General features: G+C 57.2%; 6 protein-coding genes across 6 annotated transcripts; 3 read left to right on the forward strand and 3 right to left on the reverse strand.

Annotated features, from left to right (window-relative positions):
• Positions 1-3289: 3289 nt before the first annotated feature.
• MYCTH_2114843 (uncharacterized protein) lies at positions 3290-6859 on the forward strand (the record flags this gene model as incomplete). The annotated part of the gene is made up of 12 exons (XM_003659172.1): positions 3290-4111; positions 4177-4359; positions 4453-4936; positions 4987-4988; positions 5037-5139; positions 5189-5255; positions 5332-5493; positions 5553-5999; positions 6071-6298; positions 6368-6472; positions 6551-6741; positions 6831-6859. 12 exons carry the CDS (start codon positions 3290-3292, stop codon positions 6857-6859), a joined length of 2823 nt encoding a protein of 940 aa, XP_003659220.1.
• Positions 6860-8081: 1222 nt separating this feature from the next.
• Positions 8082-8702, forward strand: MYCTH_2295962 (uncharacterized protein). Its single transcript, XM_003659173.1, has one exon. It carries the CDS (start codon positions 8291-8293, stop codon positions 8555-8557), a length of 267 nt encoding a protein of 88 aa, XP_003659221.1. The 5' UTR covers positions 8082-8290; the 3' UTR covers positions 8558-8702.
• Positions 8703-9067: 365 nt separating this feature from the next.
• On the reverse strand, positions 9068-11149 carry MYCTH_2295965 (uncharacterized protein). Its single transcript, XM_003659174.1, has one exon. It carries the CDS (start codon positions 10490-10492, stop codon positions 9332-9334), a length of 1161 nt encoding a protein of 386 aa, XP_003659222.1. The 5' UTR covers positions 10493-11149; the 3' UTR covers positions 9068-9331.
• A 433-nt stretch (positions 11150-11582) lies between these two features.
• Positions 11583-13343, forward strand: MYCTH_2295966 (uncharacterized protein). Its single transcript, XM_003659175.1, has 2 exons — positions 11583-11766; positions 11993-13343. The coding sequence occupies exons 1-2, from the start codon at positions 11644-11646 to the stop codon at positions 13265-13267; spliced, it is 1398 nt and encodes a 465-aa protein (XP_003659223.1). The 5' UTR covers positions 11583-11643; the 3' UTR covers positions 13268-13343.
• Position 13344: 1 nt separating this feature from the next.
• Positions 13345-15476, reverse strand: MYCTH_2295968 (uncharacterized protein). The gene is made up of 2 exons (XM_003659176.1): positions 14261-15476; positions 13345-14108 (listed from the first exon to the last, which is right to left on the reverse strand). Exons 1-2 carry the CDS (start codon positions 15133-15135, stop codon positions 13652-13654), a joined length of 1332 nt encoding a protein of 443 aa, XP_003659224.1. The 5' UTR covers positions 15136-15476; the 3' UTR covers positions 13345-13651.
• A 744-nt stretch (positions 15477-16220) lies between these two features.
• MYCTH_2295970 (uncharacterized protein) lies at positions 16221-18903 on the reverse strand. Its single transcript, XM_003659177.1, has 3 exons — positions 17779-18903; positions 17042-17722; positions 16221-16973 (listed from the first exon to the last, which is right to left on the reverse strand). The coding sequence occupies exons 1-3, from the start codon at positions 18705-18707 to the stop codon at positions 16385-16387; spliced, it is 2199 nt and encodes a 732-aa protein (XP_003659225.1). The 5' UTR covers positions 18708-18903; the 3' UTR covers positions 16221-16384.
• Positions 18904-19138: the final 235 nt, after the last annotated feature.

Here is a 19138-nt window from a genome sequence, read left to right on the forward strand (position 1 = left end):
TACGTTGACGGCGCCCATTTTGGAGTGCCCTAACGGTTGGAAAGGTCTAGTTCGTAAATTGCGACGATGTCGAGAGGGGTGGCTTGGAGTTGGGTCATGTCGCCGACGTCTTGGCGCAACCCACCGCTGTCCGCTGTCAGGCTCGTATGTACCAAGGTACTTACTGTAGCTTGTACAGTACCTCCGTATGTGCCGTATATGTATGTACATCCGTACACACATTGTACGGATTACGAAATACAATACATCCAGTGCCTACAAGCAGAGAGACGGATGCCTGTGGCACAATGACTCCCTGGAGAAGAAATGTGCCTAACGGTCATCTCGATCCGGTGGAGAGTCGTTCGTGTCGGGTGCAGGGGGCATCAATTGCTATTTCGTTCACTTTACTGCCACCTTCATGATAGAGTGGCGCACCCTTGGAGACCCTGATCGAGACAACGACCGCGACGACTCGGCAAGCTGCAAGCCCCAGGCTATTTTTTTTTTTTTTGGGGGGGGGGGGGGGGGGAAGGTTGGGAACGCGGGTTGCGAGGAGCTGAAGGCGACTTCTGTTTCCGCCTGTCGAGGGTTGGGCGGAGGGATCGCTTTCAACTCCATCCAGCCCGGGACAGCTCCACAACACCTGGTGTAATCTTGTGGTGGCAGGCCGACCTGGGTTCACCGGCGCGGCAGAAGGTGCACTCCTGGTGTGCTGCTGTACAATGTAGGCATGTGCATACACAAGTACGTATATCCATACCTACACGACATATGATGCTCCCGGTGGTTAATCGCCAAGTTATTTCCCACGGGGGCAGCCAGAAACATTTCGAGCTGCGTCTCACTGACCAAACCGCGGGGATGTCCTGCATTATGTGGCTTGGCGCAACTGGGGTGACTTGGGAGAGGCGTATGTGTCTTTTTTTTTTTTTTTCAGCCCTTCAATCCAGCGTTGGTGCTCGGCCACTTCTCATCCGGCCAAAAAGATGGCCCCGCGCATACCGAATCGGTGCACGGCAGACTGCTGCTGGCTTGATCGCGCCGAGCGGGACACTAAGGCCTCGTTCGATGCACCATCCCTCCCTCGTCGAGTCAGCGCCTGAAATCGAGGCGAATGCCGCGGTCGAAGGGGTGCGATGATAAGACAAATGTTCTGCTTTTGAAGAAGTGACATCGATAAGCTTCCGGCGCTTGTGCGTTGCGGCGCTTTCCGCGAATGGGACGGTGTTGCAGTGGGCCGCCGCAGCCTGCGCTGAACAAGATGGAGAAAAGCGATGACACTGGGATGAGCAGACATGGGATGGATGGGATTGGTTCTTCATGGGTTGCGACAGTGCGGCATATCGGCTGGCGCACTGTCGCTTCAGATGCCAGATGTGGCGCGGGCGGGCAATTACCACGAGTAGTTAGGAGCGCTCTTTGGGCTTGCTTTTGGAGCCGAGATCGCCGCTTTGGGAATCCCATTATTAGCTCAAGACGCAAAAACGCACTTCGAGTTCAGAGCCTGCGCCGAGCAAGAGCATCAGAACCGGCGCACTGGCTGATGAGACTGCGAAACTGGCCAACTTGGGCTCGCCGCCATCGTCTACTCCCGAGGCCGACTCTGAGTTGGTCGCTGCCATCCACGCAGAGGCCGAGATGCGGTTTTCGTCATGGGACTGCACAACGGGCGACAGCGGAGCCACCGGGGTGGGGGCCGTTCAAATGACATCTAGCCCGCGACATTTTCGTGTCGCCACAGGACGGTCTCATACAAGGTTGTTGTACGAATATTGAGCCCTTTGGTGGCTTGATACTGAGAATACCAGCGATCGGCTTCTCACCACGGAGCCGTCAGAAACGAACCCTTGATGTTGTTGTCCCATCGGCCCTCAGAGCATGGTCAGTTGGTGGTCATGGGGGGTTGTTTGAGGTTAGTGTGTGCTCGGGCCGGGGCGGTGGCCGTCGGGCTCACGGTGCCATCATCCTCTGCAGGTGTGGAGACTTCTAGGCCGCGTTCTGTACGACGCACACAACGTTAGCATTACCACAAAACAGAATGCTCGCGCTAGGCACAGCCCAATCGCTGTTTTACCTGTTATAGCGGCATTTGTGCTAGAGAAGAACAAACGTGAAGATCGAAATGGAAGAGGGAGCCAAAGACATCGCTCGGCAGGTTAGAAGGGCCGAGAGTTCTGAATAAGGACGTCTCAACCATTCTCGACTGAATCTGAGCCTTGACCTCAAAACTCGGCCATGCTTGGTCAGGAACTAGCAAACAGCCCAAGTCTGGCCCAGGACCATTTCGATTTCGTACTGGAAGCGGGCAAGTAGCAAGCGGCAAGCAACAGTTTCGAAGCAAGCAAAGAATTGTCCAGCCGTACCAGTGCCCGGTAGAAGCATACTTTCCTGGAACGCTCGACGTGTCGGGCTTGCCCACCTCGTTGCCTGCTTTGCCGATGATCACCACACCCCGTCCGCTTCTGTTTCAGATCGGCTGATTGTCTTTCATCTCGACTGATGATGATGGGTCGTGAAGCGAGGCCGCTGGGATGGAGCGCAACAGAGAAATCGACGAATTGTTTCACTTGAGGTTGACCGGGAAGTGTTGTAGGGTTTACTTGGTCGATAGGCACTGGAGCCGGCCTGGGGTCTAGTAGCGCTGGTATCTTCAATGCATTATTAGTGTATGTGCGCAATACAAGGGAGTTGGCAGATGAGCAAGAGCCTGGGAGCTTGGCGGGCGAGGCGGGAGGGGCATCTGGATGGAAGGTTGTCGTTTCTAGCGGCTGTGACCAAGCTCGGCTTGTGTGGGGACCAAAAAAGTGGAGCCTCCCATGCTGCATGCCAAATCCATCCGAGTCGATGTTCAGGGACCATGAGCCAAGAGCAAGGGCTGGAACGACCCGCTAGCCCCACAATGACTGTGGGTGCAGCCCCTGCGCTTTTCCCGAGCTGCTGGGTTTCTGGCTCTTTGACGGGAGTTAACGCGCCACTGGTCCAAGCCAAAAAGGCAACGTCAGACGCGACTTCGCGATTTCGAGTCGCGCCCGCCAGGCAATCATACCGGGCGTGAGCTCAACAGCAATCCAGATCTCTGCTTCTTGCAAGAGTCAGTTTCCGGCGTTTTGAAGTCGGGAGATGCCTCCAATTGCGTTTTTAGACAGTCTGAGGCAGCAAGCCCTCTCTCTCTCTCTTTTTTTCCCGCACGGTCCTGGGCTCGCAGCGATTGCAGCCTCCGCGTTGCTCCCGTACTAGAATACCGCATGCGTTGCAAGGTTCTTACTGTGGTAAATCCTTATTAGCACTTCTCCTGTTGCACTACATCATGGCAGACAAACCCAGGCTGCTTGGCAGCTGGCACACATCAGCAGTACAATTTGGCCCAGAGAATCCACAGAGATATCCGACAACTCCCGTCGCTGGCCAGAAGCGCGGCTATGCTGCTTTCTCGTCCCAACAAGATGCCGACCGCAATGGCACGGGATTGCAAAGAAGAGCCGTTTTGCCGCGGCCGCACTCCACTATTCGCTCCGATTCGGACAGCAACGGCGCGGTTGAGCGGCCGCAGCTGGTTGCGAGTGCCATCGAGTATCCAGACGGCTCTGTAACCAAGAATGATGGGCCCTCGGAGTACTCGCAGAGACAGATGTTTGCTGCTACGCCAACTTCTACCGTTGACCCTCTGCTCTCATTATCGCACCCCGCCTACGGACTGCCCGAGCAGCTTGTCGCAAACTTTGCTGCGCTAGGCATCAAGGCAATATATCCGTGGCAGAGGCAATGCCTCTGCGGTCCGGGCCTCCTAGAAGGGGAGAAGAATCTAGTCTACAGTGCTCCTACGGGCGGCGGCAAGTCGCTGGTCGCTGATGTTCTCATGCTGAGGCGGGTCCTCGAGGACCGCGCGGCCAAAGCCATCGTGGTCCTGCCGTACGTCGCCCTTGTTCAGGAGAAGGTCCGTTGGCTCCGCAGCATCGTCAGCGGCATCCCGCGCGCGGACGCCGCCAACCTAGACATGCCAGATGACAGTCATGGATTCTGGGCCCCTAGGGCCGACAAGGACACCATCCGAGTGGTCGGTTTCTTTGGCGGGAGTAAGATCAGGGCGTCCTGGGCGGACTTTGATATCGCAGTCTGCACTATAGAAAAGGTGAGTTGGCGACGTACAGCCCCGGGGGGCTGGCTGGCCGACTCTGATTTCGGGTTATTGCGTAGGCAAATTCTCTCGTCAATACGGCCATTGAAGACTGTTCCATCTCCAGCCTGCGAGCCGTTGTCCTGGACGAGTGCCACATGATTGACGACGACTACCGGGGCTATCTTATAGAGCTCATGACGACCAAACTCCTTTGTCTTGGTCAGCCACTTCAGATCATTGGCATGAGCGCGACACTCACGGTATGCAGAAGCTCTTTTCCTCTTTCTTTTGCTTTCTTCCGCTTTCTTTTCCACGGTCCACCAAGGAGGTGGTAATCTCTAATCGGACATCAGAATATTGAGCTCCTGAAACGGTGGCTTCAGGGCCATTCTTACGAGACTCGCTATCGACCTGTGCCGATCGAAGAGCATCTGGTGTGCGACGGGAAGATATACGGATCGGAAACCACGGCCGCTTTACTGAAAGCATCTGCGGCCCAACCGGACACGGGAAGCCAATGCGGCCTGCCGGGACTGCAGCCGATGAGGCTAATCAAGCCTTCAGACCACAAAGAGCTCGCGGACCCCGTCCGGAATGCCGTCGTTGCCCTCGCAAACGAGACCGTCAGGGCCGGTTACGGAGTTCTCGTCTTTGCGAGCAGCCGTGCTGGCTGCGAATCGGACGCTCTTCTGATAAGCCGCGTCCTGCCGACATTTGCAGAAGCGGACCCCTTGATTCAGGAAAAGAGGCTGGATTTACTCGGAGACTTGCGCAGCCTAAGCACGGGGCTTGATCCGAAGCTGGAACAAACCATTCCCTTTGGCGTCGCCTTCCACCGTAGGAACCCCCCACACGCCCAGCTACAGCACTGTACTGACTGTTTTTAGACGTAGGCTTCTCCGACACTTGTGGCGGATGTTGATGCTGACATTCCAAGGCTGGCCTCACGACCGAAGAACGAGAACTGATCGCGAACGCCTACGATCAAGGGGTGCTCAAAGTATGCGTGGCAACCTGCTCCCTTGCGGCGGGTATCAACTGTGAGTCGGAGTCTGCTGTCTCCTCCGGGTTGCCCACTGACGTCCGCAGTGCCAGCGAGGCGGGTGATTCTCCACGGCGCCCGCATGGGTCGTGATCTAGTCGGTCCTGCTATGCTGTAAGCGCCGTGACACTTGAACAAAAAACGAACATGAACAGGAAAGAAAAAAATTACGAGAGACTGACGTGGGTAGTCGGCAAATGCGCGGACGAGCCGGGAGGAAAGGTAAGGACGAAGTAGGTGAAACATACTTGTGCTGCCGAAGAAGCGACCTGGACGCCGTGGTAGACCTTATGCACGCGGAGCTCCCGCAAGTATCGAGCTGCCTCATATCCGACAAGCGCCGCATCCAAAGGTGAGTGCTTTACCTGGCGGTGTGCGAAGGCGGGTTTCCGTTGGCTAATAGTCGGTCAGGGCCTTGCTAGAGATCATCGCGATCGGACTAGCAACAAGTCGGGAATCCCTCGACGATTATGTCAGTCGGACATTGCTCGCATACTCCACAGAGCCGCGCTCGATCCAAGAGCACGTCGAGGCGAGCATAGCCGAGCTCCAGGAGATGCAGTTCGTCACGGTCGACGAGTACGGCAGCTTCGAGGCTACTCGGTTGGGCAAGGCCATCGTTGCCTCTTCGCTTGACCCCGAAGACGGCATATTTATTCACGACGAGCTGAAGAGAGCATTGCAGGCATTCGTCATGGATGGGGATATGCATGTCCTCTACCACTTCACCCCTGTCCATGACCTCGGCGGCGTCATGGTCAATTGGAAGGCCTTCTGGAATGAGATCCAGCAACTGGATGATAGCGGTCTCAGGGTCATGCACCTTTTGGGACTTAAGCCTGTCGTGGTCGACAACATGTGGGTGGCTGCTTTTTTTTTTTTTTCCTCGGGATAGTTCGCAAACGGGACGTAGCTGAGACACGAGGCAGGCTCCGCGGAGGCATTCTGAGAGAGAGCACTGCCGAAGAGAAAGAGATGGCACGACGCTACCGCCGGTTCTACCTCGCGCTGCAGCTGCGAGATCTCTGCAACGAGATGCCCATCCATCGGGTCGCCGAAAAGTACGATATGCCACGCGGGTCTATCCAGAACCTGGCGCAGACTTGCCAGGGATTTGCCGCCGGGATGATCAAGTTCTGCGAGATGATGGGCTGGGGGTGGGTTGTTTTTTCTCTTGCTATCACTTGGAGCTTGCTGAGATCCCCTCCCCGCTAACGATGTCCAAGGGCCATGGCCGCTGCCCTCGACCACTTCTCGGAGAGGCTGAACGCTGGCGCAAGGGCCGACCTCCTAGCACTTTCGAAAATCACGTTTGTGAAGAGCAGAACCGCGTAAGGCCGATCGATAAAGGGGGGCGCAAAGCTGGGATGGTGAATGAGCGCGGGCTAACTTTTTTTTTCCTTTGCCAGACGGATATTCTGGGACAACGGATTCAAGACGATCGCCGCGGTTGCGAATGCGCATCCGGAGGAGCTCCTCCCGGTCCTGATGCAAGCGCAGCCCAACAAGGTGAAGCTGGGGGCCAAGGACGAGCAGAAGTTCAAGGACAAGCTGCTGGCCAAAGCGAAGATTATCGCCGACTCTGCTAACCGGCTATGGGGTAAACTCTCCCACACACCCTTTCCTTTCTGTGGTTTCTTTTTTTTTTTTTTTTTTTTCGCATTCCCGGATTTACTGACCTTTCTGTAGAGATGGAGTTGGAATATGATTACGAGTAGGCGTGAGAGTTTCCGACATCGCGCAAGGTGCCGGCTTCGCAACTACCAATTGGCGCTCTTGGGAAGCGCGAGGGCCTTGGCATGAATCCTTAGCTCTTGGTTTTCGTGACAGCATGCTATTGTCGATTACGTGCTGTCCGTACGTACAAACACTGACGAGTGTTGTCGCTGAGCCGAGAAATTGAGCTCGGCGAACTCTCAATGGGGATCTTGTTTTTATCGATGCAAACCAACAGGGGCGTCCTGGGCGCCGTCCCGGAGATTGGGGGGTCAAATTCTGGCCCGTTGCTACAATTTCCGACTTGGGTCAATCAATGCGCAGAGGCGCAGATGCGTCATGCATACAAGGTGAGCAAGCAAGCTCTTTCGGCCACTGCGGGGAGATGCTGTACATACATGGGCCGCGGCTGCCTTCTTCCCAGCCAGTCTCCGCTGGCACATTCCCCTTTCAGCGCAGCATACAACGAGCTGCACCAGCATCTCAGCACTGTCGCTTCTCGTTGGCTCAATTCGGGTGTTTGTACATACGTACAGTCTGTACCTCTGTATATACCTACATTACATACATCGTGCAATGGGTACAAGTCATTCGTAGTGTAGCAATACGGTTCGTCCTCAAAAAGGTTGCAGCTATGGGAATGGTCTCCCCGCTCCGGAAGCGAGTGAGGACGGACCTGACCTCTTGTCTACCTCCCCTGGGGGCTTGGCATAGTCATTGGTGCTGCCTTCTGATGTATGTGTGTGTCTGCTCTGTGGAAGGAGTGTGACAGCCCATCTGCCTTCGCCTCATTGAGCCAGCTGGACGACATTACAGCCTCACCACACTGCCCGCCATCGTTGGTAGGCTAGGGCCCTCCCCCCCTTCTCTTGTTGCAGCATCATGGAGAAAAGGCAACTCCCGTCCCTACCCCGAATCAACCACACCACCAGCATGGTCGTTTGGTAGGGGAGGGGAAGGAAGAGAGGGAAAGGGGCGGGGGGGGGGGGGGGGGGGTTTGGTGGGAGAGGGAGAGGAGAGGGGGTTGGGGTTTCGTTCAGATGTCTCGGGCTTAGTTCTGGTTGCTGCCACAAAGCGGCCTGTCTCTTAAATGTACTATGTAGACTATGTAGGTTTATTGCCGAGGCCAAGTCTTTCGTGTCGTGTCTTGCCGCCTTGCAAGAAATTCCCGGTCACATTTTTCTTGCTTTCTTTTTCCTCTTTCTAATTTTCTTTCCTACTACTCTTCTGTTGTGTTTGGCCTAGTCTTGAGTCTTTTGTTCGCTTCGCCTCTGACTTGCCAGCCCACTGCGACTTTGTGGCTTTGTTTCGTTTCCCCCGGTTTGACATATTGGCTGCCCTTTTGCAGCCCAACGACGGCGCCACTCACAAAACAGAGAGAGTGGGTTCCTGACTTACATTGTATGTACCTGCATCGCATAACACAAGGAACCATGTCTGCGGCGCCCAGTGCTAGCTCTGATACTACTGGCCCTGCCGCTGTCCCTGGCCGCAATGCGAACACCGGCAGCAGCAGGGACGATATCAGTCTTGACCTGCTGCGGAATGCGAGTACGTCCCGTACGCTTGACGATGTCATGAGGGAACCATCCCGATCTGTTCCCGACGTCGTGGTGCTGGACTCCCTACCTGAACCAACCAGACACAGGGATAGCCTTGACCTCAAGGAGGATCTGTGGCTGTCCAACGTCGACGGGTGAGTTGCATCTCTCTCTGCATCGGTCCCGCTCCATCGTCGCATCTTCCGGCGTGACCTACGGGGCGGGCATGGAGCGGCCAACTCGACCGTTTAGTCGCTTGGCATCATCGTCGTAGTCTGTGTCCCCGGACACCGCGAGACCTTCTACGTAGGTGTATTATCGATCCGGTTTATGCCATTACGTGCCTCCGACTCGCTAACGGTCACCAAGGTGCACAAGAATGTCCTCAAGTGCGAGTACTTTGAGCCCCCTATCCCCTCCCCCCCACCCCCAGCAGTCCGACGCCTTTGTGAGGGCGAACCATAGACTGCCCAACGTTGCAATGCAGCCGGGCCCGCCAGTGGGCTGGCATTGATATATATGAAGGCGCCGTGGTGATATTCCCCGGGGGAGTTGTCTCCTGCACGCGCCGGATGGATGATATTGTCGATATTAACAGGGATGGGTTAATGTCCAGCTGGGGCTTAATTCTTTCGCCCATTTTCTTTTTTCAAAGTAGGGAGTCGGGACCGAATTTGGAATGCGAGAAAGACTGATGCCATGAAGAGAGTTTTTAAGTGCAAAGTACTGCGTTGACCCTTCTTCGTCTCGAGTCTCTACCTGACTTGGTTCATACTTTCTTTGATTTTTGACCGGACAAAGGCCGTCAAATCGTTGTATCCTGTGTGTTCCGCCCTAGATTTCAATCCGCGTCAAGACCAACAACTGTAGAGGTGGTGCTTCTACATGACCTCAGGGAGATCTCTTAGATCCTGACGCGTAAGTCGAACTGGCTCAGTCGATATTATCATCCCTCAGCTTGAACAGGGCGGCAAACACCTCCTCCGACTTGGACCTGACCGCATCGTGATACCATCCGTTGGTCTCGTGGACCTTGATCCCCTTCACCAATGCCGCGGTCTCTCGGGCCAGCTCAAAGTCGACGTACATGTCGTCCACGTAAGAGATGGCGTACACGGGCACCTGATTCCGGCGCAGCTGATCCTCGTCATACAAGTCTTCGTCCCACTCCTCCGTCTTGGCCAAGATGTCAGCCGCGGTAGCCATGCGCGCCAGCTCCGGCCCGGTCGTACCCTCAAAGTAAAAAGGGTAAACCATCTCGCCCGAAAAGTACAAAGGCTCGTGGGACGGGGTAGATTTGAGGAAGTTTGCGGGATCGGCGAGCCAGGAGAAAGGTTGGAGCTCCCGTCCTATGCGGTCGGCAGCCCAATTTGAGGGTGGGGAGCCCCTTTGCTTGGTGTTGTAGATGGCCTCGTGGAGGATGGCATAGATGGGGTTGTTGTCGTAGGGGATATGGGACTCGAAGGCGGCCAGCGAGGCTCGCGTGAAGAAGCCGAATTGTTCGATGTCGGCGCCGAGGCGGAGCACAAGCGAGTGGATATCATCCAGACCGCCGTGGCTTCCAAAGGCGAGGCCCAGTGTGAGGAAAAGTTGGACGGTCAGTTTACCGCCCGATGGGAGGGGGATCCCGCCTCTGTCCTGGATGTACTCGGCAAGACGGCGGACCGTGACCATATCCTCGGAGTACTTGCGGTAGTAGGCCGCGTTGCGCTCCATGAGCTTCCTGTAGGTGGCGCGGTAGACGTCGTCGGCGGTGCGCTTTACCGGGGCGAGGCCGCCGGTCATAAAGACCTCTCGGAGGCCCCGAGGGTACTTGGAGAGGTAGGTCAAGGCGACAAAACCGCCGAAGGACTGGCCGAAAAGGGACCACGCCTTGCGTTCCTCGTCAAAATCCTGCGTCAGACACAGCCGCACGGCCTCGAGATCGCGCACAATGCTGTTGGCGCGAAACAGCTTCAGGTACTCGGCTTGCTGCGGGGGATCGCCCTGTGCGAGGACGGAGTCGGCATTGATTGGGGTGCTGAGCCCGGTGCCGCGGTAGTCGAGGTACAGGACCTGATAGCCACGGCTGAGGGCCACCTGGGTCAAGGGCATGTTCTGCGGCTCGCGATTGCCAAAACCTGGGCCACCCTGGAGGTAGACGATATAGGGCAGCTTCTCCTTGCTGGCGAGGTCCGAAGCGGAGAGGGGCACGATGGGCCGCTCATGTTTCCTGACGCTCCGGCCGAACAGCGTCAGGGTGCCAGCATCGGGCCGGGCATGGTTCTTGGGCACCTCGAAAAAAAGTTCGGTGACGTGCAATTGACCTGACCCGTTGTGAGCGGACGAGACTCAATCGAGGATGCACACATGACATCCCGAAGGTTCCTACCAGGGAGAACATGGGACCTGCTTCTCAGCAGCCTGGCAGCCTGAACAGTAGCCATGATCCGGTCGAAGCAGGGGATATGGGGATATGGGGATACGGGTGTTGAAAGCCTAGCAGCACGAGCAGCCTAAAGCGGAGGAGAGGGGGGGGGGGGGTTGCACAAGGAATCGGACGGCGATAGAAGCCTGAACCGCGTTGCAAGTCAAGCTTCTTGTGTAGAGGCGGATAGCGCGGCCGGATTGCAGCACGAAATTTGCAATGAGAATGGCCCAAGAGTGTATGTGGAAAGAAATTTGGGGAAGTGTTTAAGCCCCTCGGATGACTTGTCCTACCGTTGGGTGCAAATGATCAAACTGGAAAGAAGGGCGACTTTGCACTCTTGACCTGAAGCAAGTCATAAGGCTACCAGGCATGTAGTGTATGTGCGCAGTATGTTCTGTATGTATGTACATACACACGTACGTATACCCTTCCGTTCAAAGTTGTGCTTGGAGCTTCGAAATAATCCGTGTACAACATGTACACCGCATATAAACTATATCCTAGTAGTATCTTCCGGTCATTATAGCAAACGGGGCCGACCCCAAGGCTCCGGCGGGGAGCCGCACCCTCCCCCGTCATCCCGCTACCTCCATCCCCATCCAGCGTAGTGTACGGACCGAGGCCTCGGGGCCCCGGAACGGTCGAACGTTGTGCCTGGTTGCCCTCGGCTTCTTCAGGCAACCCCACTTAGTGGAGCACAGCGCCTCTCCAAAACTCGGAAGAGCCTGCAGGCGCGAAGCTCTCTTTTGATCCTTTCTCGCATCTTCTGATGCAACCAACTACACAGTACTGTATAAGCCCCGGAGCTGACAAATGCCCTGTCAGCCCATGTGACATGGGCAGCGTCCAGCTCCTACAGACTCTGACCGAGTCGTTCATCGCGCTCTCCGACGAGGTCCAGTCGCTGATCGATCGCAAGACCATTTTAGAACACAAGTTGCGCTACGCACACGAACAGGTAAGCACGCTTAGGAGATTGAATGGATCCCTGATTCCTTTTCCGCCCAATATCGCTTTTTGTGATGATTTCCTTTTAGCTCTAGATCTGGAGCTGTCCTCCTCAAGGATGCACAGCATATGGAGACAAAACACGCATTTTCTGATTTTGGCCAATCCACGCTCTCCGGCCCATGGCTTTTGCTTCCCCCACCTCGAACAATCCGGCTAACTCTAAAGCTCGATAGTATCAGTGCCTTGCCGACAAGTATGCACCGGCCGTGCCCGAGGTCGCCGAAATCCTAGCACAGATACAGCTTCCCCCAGATCTTAATCCGCATCCCGCAGCTGCAACCGCCGCGGTGCCCTTACCGAGGCGCGGCCAGGCCGGTAACAATCAACATCAGATCGCACTGCTCATCAGGGAGGGTCGCAAAGCCGCCCAGGAGCTGGTGGCCGGCATAGTCGGTGCGAACGCCAGCAGGGAGGGGTCAACTTCCCTGGGGATGGAGGGCTTAGCGTCTGTGTCCACGGTCCTCGAGAAGGACTTCACTGTCGAAGGCAAAAAGGGCGCCCTAGCCTGCCCATTCTCAGCCAAGCCGGATCAAAATGGTGGCCTTCGTTCTGGCGCTCAGCGGGTCGACGGCTCTCAGGATCCAGCCGGCGCAGCCGACCCAACGCCGCATAAATCTTCTGATCCCATTTGCGCTGCCATGCTCGAAGATAGCACCAAACCCTCCCTTTCTGCTCCCTCCAAGTGCCCCATTCGTTTCCTAGACAAGCACTCGCCCGAGGAGATTGCCCGCTATGTTGAAACGCACAAGCATGCGATCCCTCGGAGCCATGAGGTCTGCGTCAGGCGGTACCAGAGGAACGAGGAACAGGTCAAGAAGCTCGATGCCAAGTACGGGAACCTTGTGAACATGGTCAAGGATCTCAGCCAGCTGCACCGCCCGTTGATGCCGCCGTCGCAGGACGACCTGAAGGAAGCCGACAGAGCTTCAAACAAGAGAGTAGAAGACTGGGCCCAAACCGTCGTGGCCGGCAACCCGGAGCCAGAGGACGGACCCGAGCCCCCCGTAGACGAAGAGCGCGAGGCCCGCTTTGACCGCCCCTTGCGGGATGTGCGGGTCGGAGAATCGCCCAGCCGGCCATGGGGGATATCGGTACCCTTGGAGGCAGGTCTTCGGCAGCGCGAGCCGTCTCCGAAACCCGTGGAAGACGTTGCTCAAGCGGATAAGGAGGCCTCGGGCCCTCCAAAGTGCCCATTTGATCATACCAAGATGTTTACGGGAGCCGCCAGGCGAGAGGACACTGCGGAGCAGCCCTCCCCCACAACGAAGCCGGACGCGCCGCCGCCGAGCACGCCTCAGCCCACGTTCGTCAACCTTCCCGAGGCGCCGGCAGCGAACAGGGACAGGGCGGACCGGCCGCAGGTCGTTTTCAACATTTCCGGGCCTGTCTTCATTGGGTACCCCATGGAGCAGGCCATTGAGTTTATGAAGCAGTTTCAGGGTCGTTGAAAGGGTCACGAGCTGGGGTGGCATCGCCTACATGGTTTATTGTCTTCCTTTTCTTTTCTTTTTTTTTTTTTTTTTTTTTTTTTTTGGGTTTCATGGCATGGCGAGCAAGGCGTTATGGGGGAAGGGGAAATATTGAAGATACCACTTAGCTGTTGGAAGGAATTTCTATCATTCACGGTTACCGAATGAAGGTTGAATTGGGAAAAGAAACAGTGTCTTTAACATCGTCCCAAGATTGGCAAGGATTGTTATATTGCGTTCCCAGAGAGACCGTCTATTTCTCCATATGCCCCAACCCTGCTCAACGCCTGCCCATCCAAACGCCGCCGTATGCAGCAACCAAGCACGGACACACACGCACTACACCGCGCATAGCCCCTCGAACTATTTCTTTGCGCCGTTTGTACCTCCGTTAGCATGACCGTTTGCCCCTATGCCGGTGCCTGCCGGCTCGTCGTCCCAGCTATCACGGTACCCGTCGCCGCCCGCCGTGTCCCATAGCGAGATGTCATCGTCATCCATGAGGACGGCGGCATCCAGCTCGTCCGGGTCAACCATCCGCCCGTTCTCCAGGTCGTCGCCGGCGACGACTCCCTGCTCTAAGTCGCCGCTGGCACCATCGAGGAGCGGATCACCGTTCTCCGCCTCGGCCTCGCGCGCCAGCTCGGCCGCGCGCGCCATGGTCCGCCGGTAGATGAAGACGCCGACGGCGAACCCGATCAGGCCGAAGACGAGCATGCTGATGTAGTTGACGGCGCGGTCACCCCAGCTCATCTTATCGCCCGACTCGGCCAGCAGGGCAAGCCGCGAGCCGATGAAGACGTGCACGAGCAACTTTGGCCTGGAGGGTTTATAATCTTTTTGTCAGCATCACGCCACGCACTCTACAAGGAATAATTTGGGGAGGGAAGAAAAAAAAAAAGGGGATGTTAAGGAAAGAGGTTTGAGAGAGAGAGAAAGAGGGGAGAAAAAAAGAAAGAAAAAAAAACGTACGTTGCTGCTGCTGTAGCAAGCGTGAACCTGCCGAGATCGATGCTCCCGACGGTGGCCAGGAAGCCGTTGCTCAGGCTGTAGGGGAGGGGGCAGAGGCGGATCATGACGAGGACGGCGAGGCCGTCGTGGCGGAGGGTCTGGGCGAGGGCGACGAAGCGGCGGTCGCGGCCGACGAGGCGGTGGACGCGGGCGCGCAGGGGCCCGCGGGCGACGGCGAGGAAGGCGGCGGCGGAGCCGGCGACGGTGGCGGTCGCGGCGACGGGCCAGCCCAGCGGGAAGCCGTAGACGAACCCGGCCAGGGTGACGCAGGTCGAGTAGCCCACCAGCGGCGGGAACGCCGTCGCCGCCGTCGCCAGCCACACCGGCAGCCACCCCCACCCGCCGGCCGCCGCGCGCCACGCCTGCGCGGCCGTGCCGAGCGCCGACAGGATCGCGTGCCCGTAGGCCAGGAACAGCACGGCCGTCGCCAGCGCGGCCGCCCCCGCCACCGCCAGGAGGATCCGCTGGTAGAGCGGGAGCGAGCGGTAGAAGCGGACGTAGTGGGCGTAGAGGCTCGACAGGGCGGCTAGGGCGGTGGCGAGGAACGGGGCAGCCTCCTCCTGTTTCTGCCGCGCGGCGGCGGTGGAGATGCTGCCGATGCTGCCGGTCGCCCGATGGGAGGAGAGCCGGCGGGCGCCGGCGGGTGTCGGGTGCGGGAGTGGGGCCCAGGCGGGCCGGGTGTCTTGGTCTGGGCGGGCGGCGCCGTCGTAGTCGTCATCGGCCTCGTCATTGTCGGAGGAGGGGCGGGTGGTGATGATGGTCGGCGGAGAGGCGAATGGCCTCGGAGACTGATGATCGGAGAACAAGTCATCCTCCAAAGGAGAAGGGCCAGGCATCGCGGTGACTTTTTGTGGTTTGGGTTGTGTTAAGTAAGGGGGTGGTAGGTCGTCCCGGAGAACCGGGAATGGCGGAAGAAGAAGGGTGGGAAGCTTGGTGCGATGAGCTAACCTGCTGCTTGCTACCTGCGCATAACGGCCGCGTCCACTGAATGAATGTTCCGTATCGGGTATGTGGATATGCACATACGCTGTCACGCCGTCGCCGAGATTCGCATTGGGTCCCTTTCCTTGCTGTATTGTTCTTGGAGACCGCAAGATGTCAGCGAAGAAGTACAGAGAGAGAAAGAGAGAGAGCGTCGTAAAAAAAAGAGGGTCGGCCGTGAAGTCCCATGTCGGGCTTGCCGGGGTGTTGCTGTTACAGCAGATCGGTCCAGACTTGGCGGAGCTCTGTTGGCTCCAAAGCTCAGGCCAACCAACCAGTCTAGGGTGCGGCACAGAGACCATGGGGGTACGTAAGCAGTACACCATTGGCTTCACAAGCTAGGAATTGACAAGACGCAAGGTGATTCATCTCGCCATAGTAAGGTATGTAAGAAATTTTAAGACCGTTTTCATCGAAAAGACCAAAAGACCAGGTTCCTCCAATGTTACCTGACTGAAGAAAACTGAACTGTCAGGCATACGCAAGACCGTACAGATTATAGAGTAGAGGGCGGGACCAGAGTTGGTGCTGCCTACAGTAATCCGTACTAGCAGTAACTAGCTCTCAGCATGTCTACCGTGTAAAGTCCGATCGTGGCTGCCTTTATTTAGCAGCCTAACAGCCATCGATTGGGTTACACGGCACTCGACGGCTTCACTTGCATGGGTCTTTTCTTGTTCTTTCTCGTCGCTGCTCCTTACCATATCCTCCAGATGTATCATTGATTCCCAGCTCTGTCCTCTGTCGGTACTCCATACCGCCTGGGAATCATTCATTGTCGATCTTCCGGTAGATCCTAAAACGTCATTGCCAAGTACGGGGCCCACATTACCGGCACTCGCTCCGAATCATGGTCAATCATGGTCTCGGATCGGTGCCTGGCACCCTGACGCGGTAACTCCGTTCAGTAGTGTACACATGCGTACATGGGTATGTACATGTACACTACGGAGTACGAGTACACGACACTGCATTGAGAGGTCAAATTTCGACTTGACGTACTCCACTTCTCTCATAGTTGAAGTTACCTTGACTTCTCTCAGAGACGATTCCTCCGAGGAGGAAGCAAGCAACGACCAAAAAGCCCGCCATCTTCCCTGCATGTCACCTGCTCTTCCCCCCCGACGGCCCCTTGGGCGGCTCCTTACCCACCGACGTGTCCCTAACCAGCAGCTTAACCTTGCCCTCGCCGATTTCGACACCCTGGGACAGGATATCCACCTCCTCTTTGCTCTCTTCCTTCCTCGTCAGTGTCTTGCCGTCTTGCGACAGCGAGCGGTCCCAGCTGCGCGCGTCGATACCCAGGATGCCCCCCGTGCTGTTGCGGTCGCCGGGCACCGAGAACTCGCGGTACGCGTACCGCCACTCGTTGAGGAAGTTCCGGACCGCCTTGCCGACCTTGTCTTTACCGTTCTTGCTGTGGTGACCCGTGCCCGTGATGGCGTAGATCGGCCTGCTCTCGTTCACGTTCTCCATCAGGATGCCCTCGAGGTACTCGACCGCCTCCTCGGGGTGCAGCCCGTGGAGGTCCACGTAGATCTCCGGGCAGCTGGCCCTGTCCTTGTTGCGATCTTCGTACAGTTGCTGCGCCGCCTCGCGGTGCGCTTTCCGCATCAGGTCGTTCTCGCTCTGCCCCCGCAGGCTGAGCGCCTTGGCAGCCCGCGCGTCGTTGCGATTCCACGCTTGTGCAGCACTGATTTCCCAGGTCAGTCAGCGTCCAGTCGACACACCCACAAACCACAGACAGGCGAAGCAACGGACCTTTGGAGGAACTTGTTGCGGAGGCCACCGTGCTTGATGGCCTCCTGCCGTGCCTTGAGATATGCCTTGTTGGCCCTCTCGCCCGTCTCCAGCCAGGGGATATGCTTCGGGGTCGGGATCGCCTGCGCTGCCGCGCTGTTCTCCCCGTTACGGACGTTGGCTGAGCTGCCGTTACGCGGAGCCCTGCGGTTCGGCGTGGCCGGTGCTGGCGACGGCGACATCTTCACAATATCCGCCAGCGTGCTGGGCCCCGAATTCTCTTTCGACCCGTGACCATGTCCGCCCCTCTTGCCGTGATGCTTCTTGCCCTGTTTGGCGACAGCTGCGCCGAGAGACGGAAACGCATCCGCGTCATCTGGCGACGGGGCGGACTGTGTATTGTCTTTCTGTTGATGCCGACTTCCCGGCCGAGACCGGGGACGGTCGGGGTAGGTATGATGCGTCTTGAATCCCGGTGGAGGAGTGACCCCCAGTGTGGGGTAGTTGGCCGTAGTCGCAAAGAGTTGCTCTGGCGTGCCTGGTTGCAGCGCTGGAAAGTTGCTGTAGTCCTGTAGATTAACGGTTGCATGTTGCGCTGGCGGTGTGCCGGCGCCATCGATATGCAGGCGGTTGACGAGGTGTGCCGGATCGTGCGAGAAAATACAGGTATTGCCGGCGAGGCAGTTGCCCGCAACCCAATACCTAATATCCCTTTGTCAGTGTTTCTGTCCGCCCCAGATGCTTTTCTCCCAACTCACTTGCAGATGTGACTGCTCAGGTCGTGGCTGAACCGGCAATCGGCACGCAGGCACTGGCCTGTGGAAAGGTAGAATTTGCAGATGACACCCGACTTCTGTTGTTCCGCCGGGGTACCCGGGCGTCCATCGGAATTCATTGCTTTCCCGATAACCACTCGGTTTTCTTCAGCCTTTGCAGCTGACGCAAGATTGTCCTGAACCTGATTCTCCATGATGGCCGCAACAGTAGCACCCAGGTCGTAGCCATGCATGGCGAGAGAAGCGCTAATCTCCTCATCCGACTTGGACTGCCCGAGGATTGACCGCAGCATATCGTAAGGTGTCATGTCTGTCTGCTGCTGCTGGGTGGAAACAAATTCAGGCGCGCTGACGTTCAGACCATTGGAACCACCAACCGAAGACGTAACGCTGACTGCATCGTCGCTCACTAGCCAGTCCACGTTGTCCGACTGATACTCGCCAAACACCTCCTGTGACGGCGTGTCGTCCTGGGCAAACTGGTAGGCGTTCAGGCTCGGGCTGTGAGGCACGGGAGCAGCAAACGTCAGCCTCGGAGACGGTCGCGGAGATCCAAACGGGGACGCAGTCGACGACTTTGTCCGATTCAGTGGTGTATGCAGGAAGCCTGGCGGGGCAAGTGGGCTAACACCCAGCCGCGGCGAACTCGAGAGCGGGGTCCCAGAACCGCGCCAGGATGCCGGTGACGGGCGTCGCAGGATACTCTGCCGTATTGGTGGCGGCGACGTCGCGCTCCTCCCTCCTTCTCGGTATCTCCATAATGCATCTAATACGGCATTCTCCAGGGCCTGCCCGGTCAGGTTTGTCTTTTCTTTGAGGAGCTCTTCGAGTTTGTCCGTCTTGTCTTCGTCTTCGATAGAAGAGTCCTGGAGAACGGGCAAGCAAATCTCGTATGTCTCGTCGGAGACCATGGTTTCGATTGATGGAAAGTGCGAAGGGCGGGCTGGGAGGTTCGGGAGATGCGCCGGTTCGCTCGGTTACGGTACGGTCTAAGGGGGAAGTCGGCTGCGTGATGGACCAAGATGTTTATGATCAATGGTGGATCGGAAATAGGATCAAAAACAAAAACGAGGCACAGTGAATCGATATAGCGAGTGGGATGGAGAGCGTGAGGCGGTGGAAGCAGTGCTAAGTCCCGCCTGCAGCTTGTTGGGCGTCGAGCGGAGTCGGTGAGCTGTCCGCCGAGCTCCGGCGTGGTGACTTCGGGACAAGAATGCTTCACCGCAGGATCAAGAGCGCGGTACGATACGAGGACCGAGGAACGTAGGGATCGCGGCAGCAGTGGCTGTCTCGTCGCATATTGTCATCGAGGGGTGCCCGGGGAGTATCGTTTCCAGGGGAA

Source organism: Thermothelomyces thermophilus, chromosome 1 (assembly GCF_000226095.1).
Source record: "Thermothelomyces thermophilus ATCC 42464 chromosome 1, complete sequence".
Lineage (NCBI taxonomy): Eukaryota > Fungi > Ascomycota > Sordariomycetes > Sordariales > Chaetomiaceae > Thermothelomyces > Thermothelomyces thermophilus.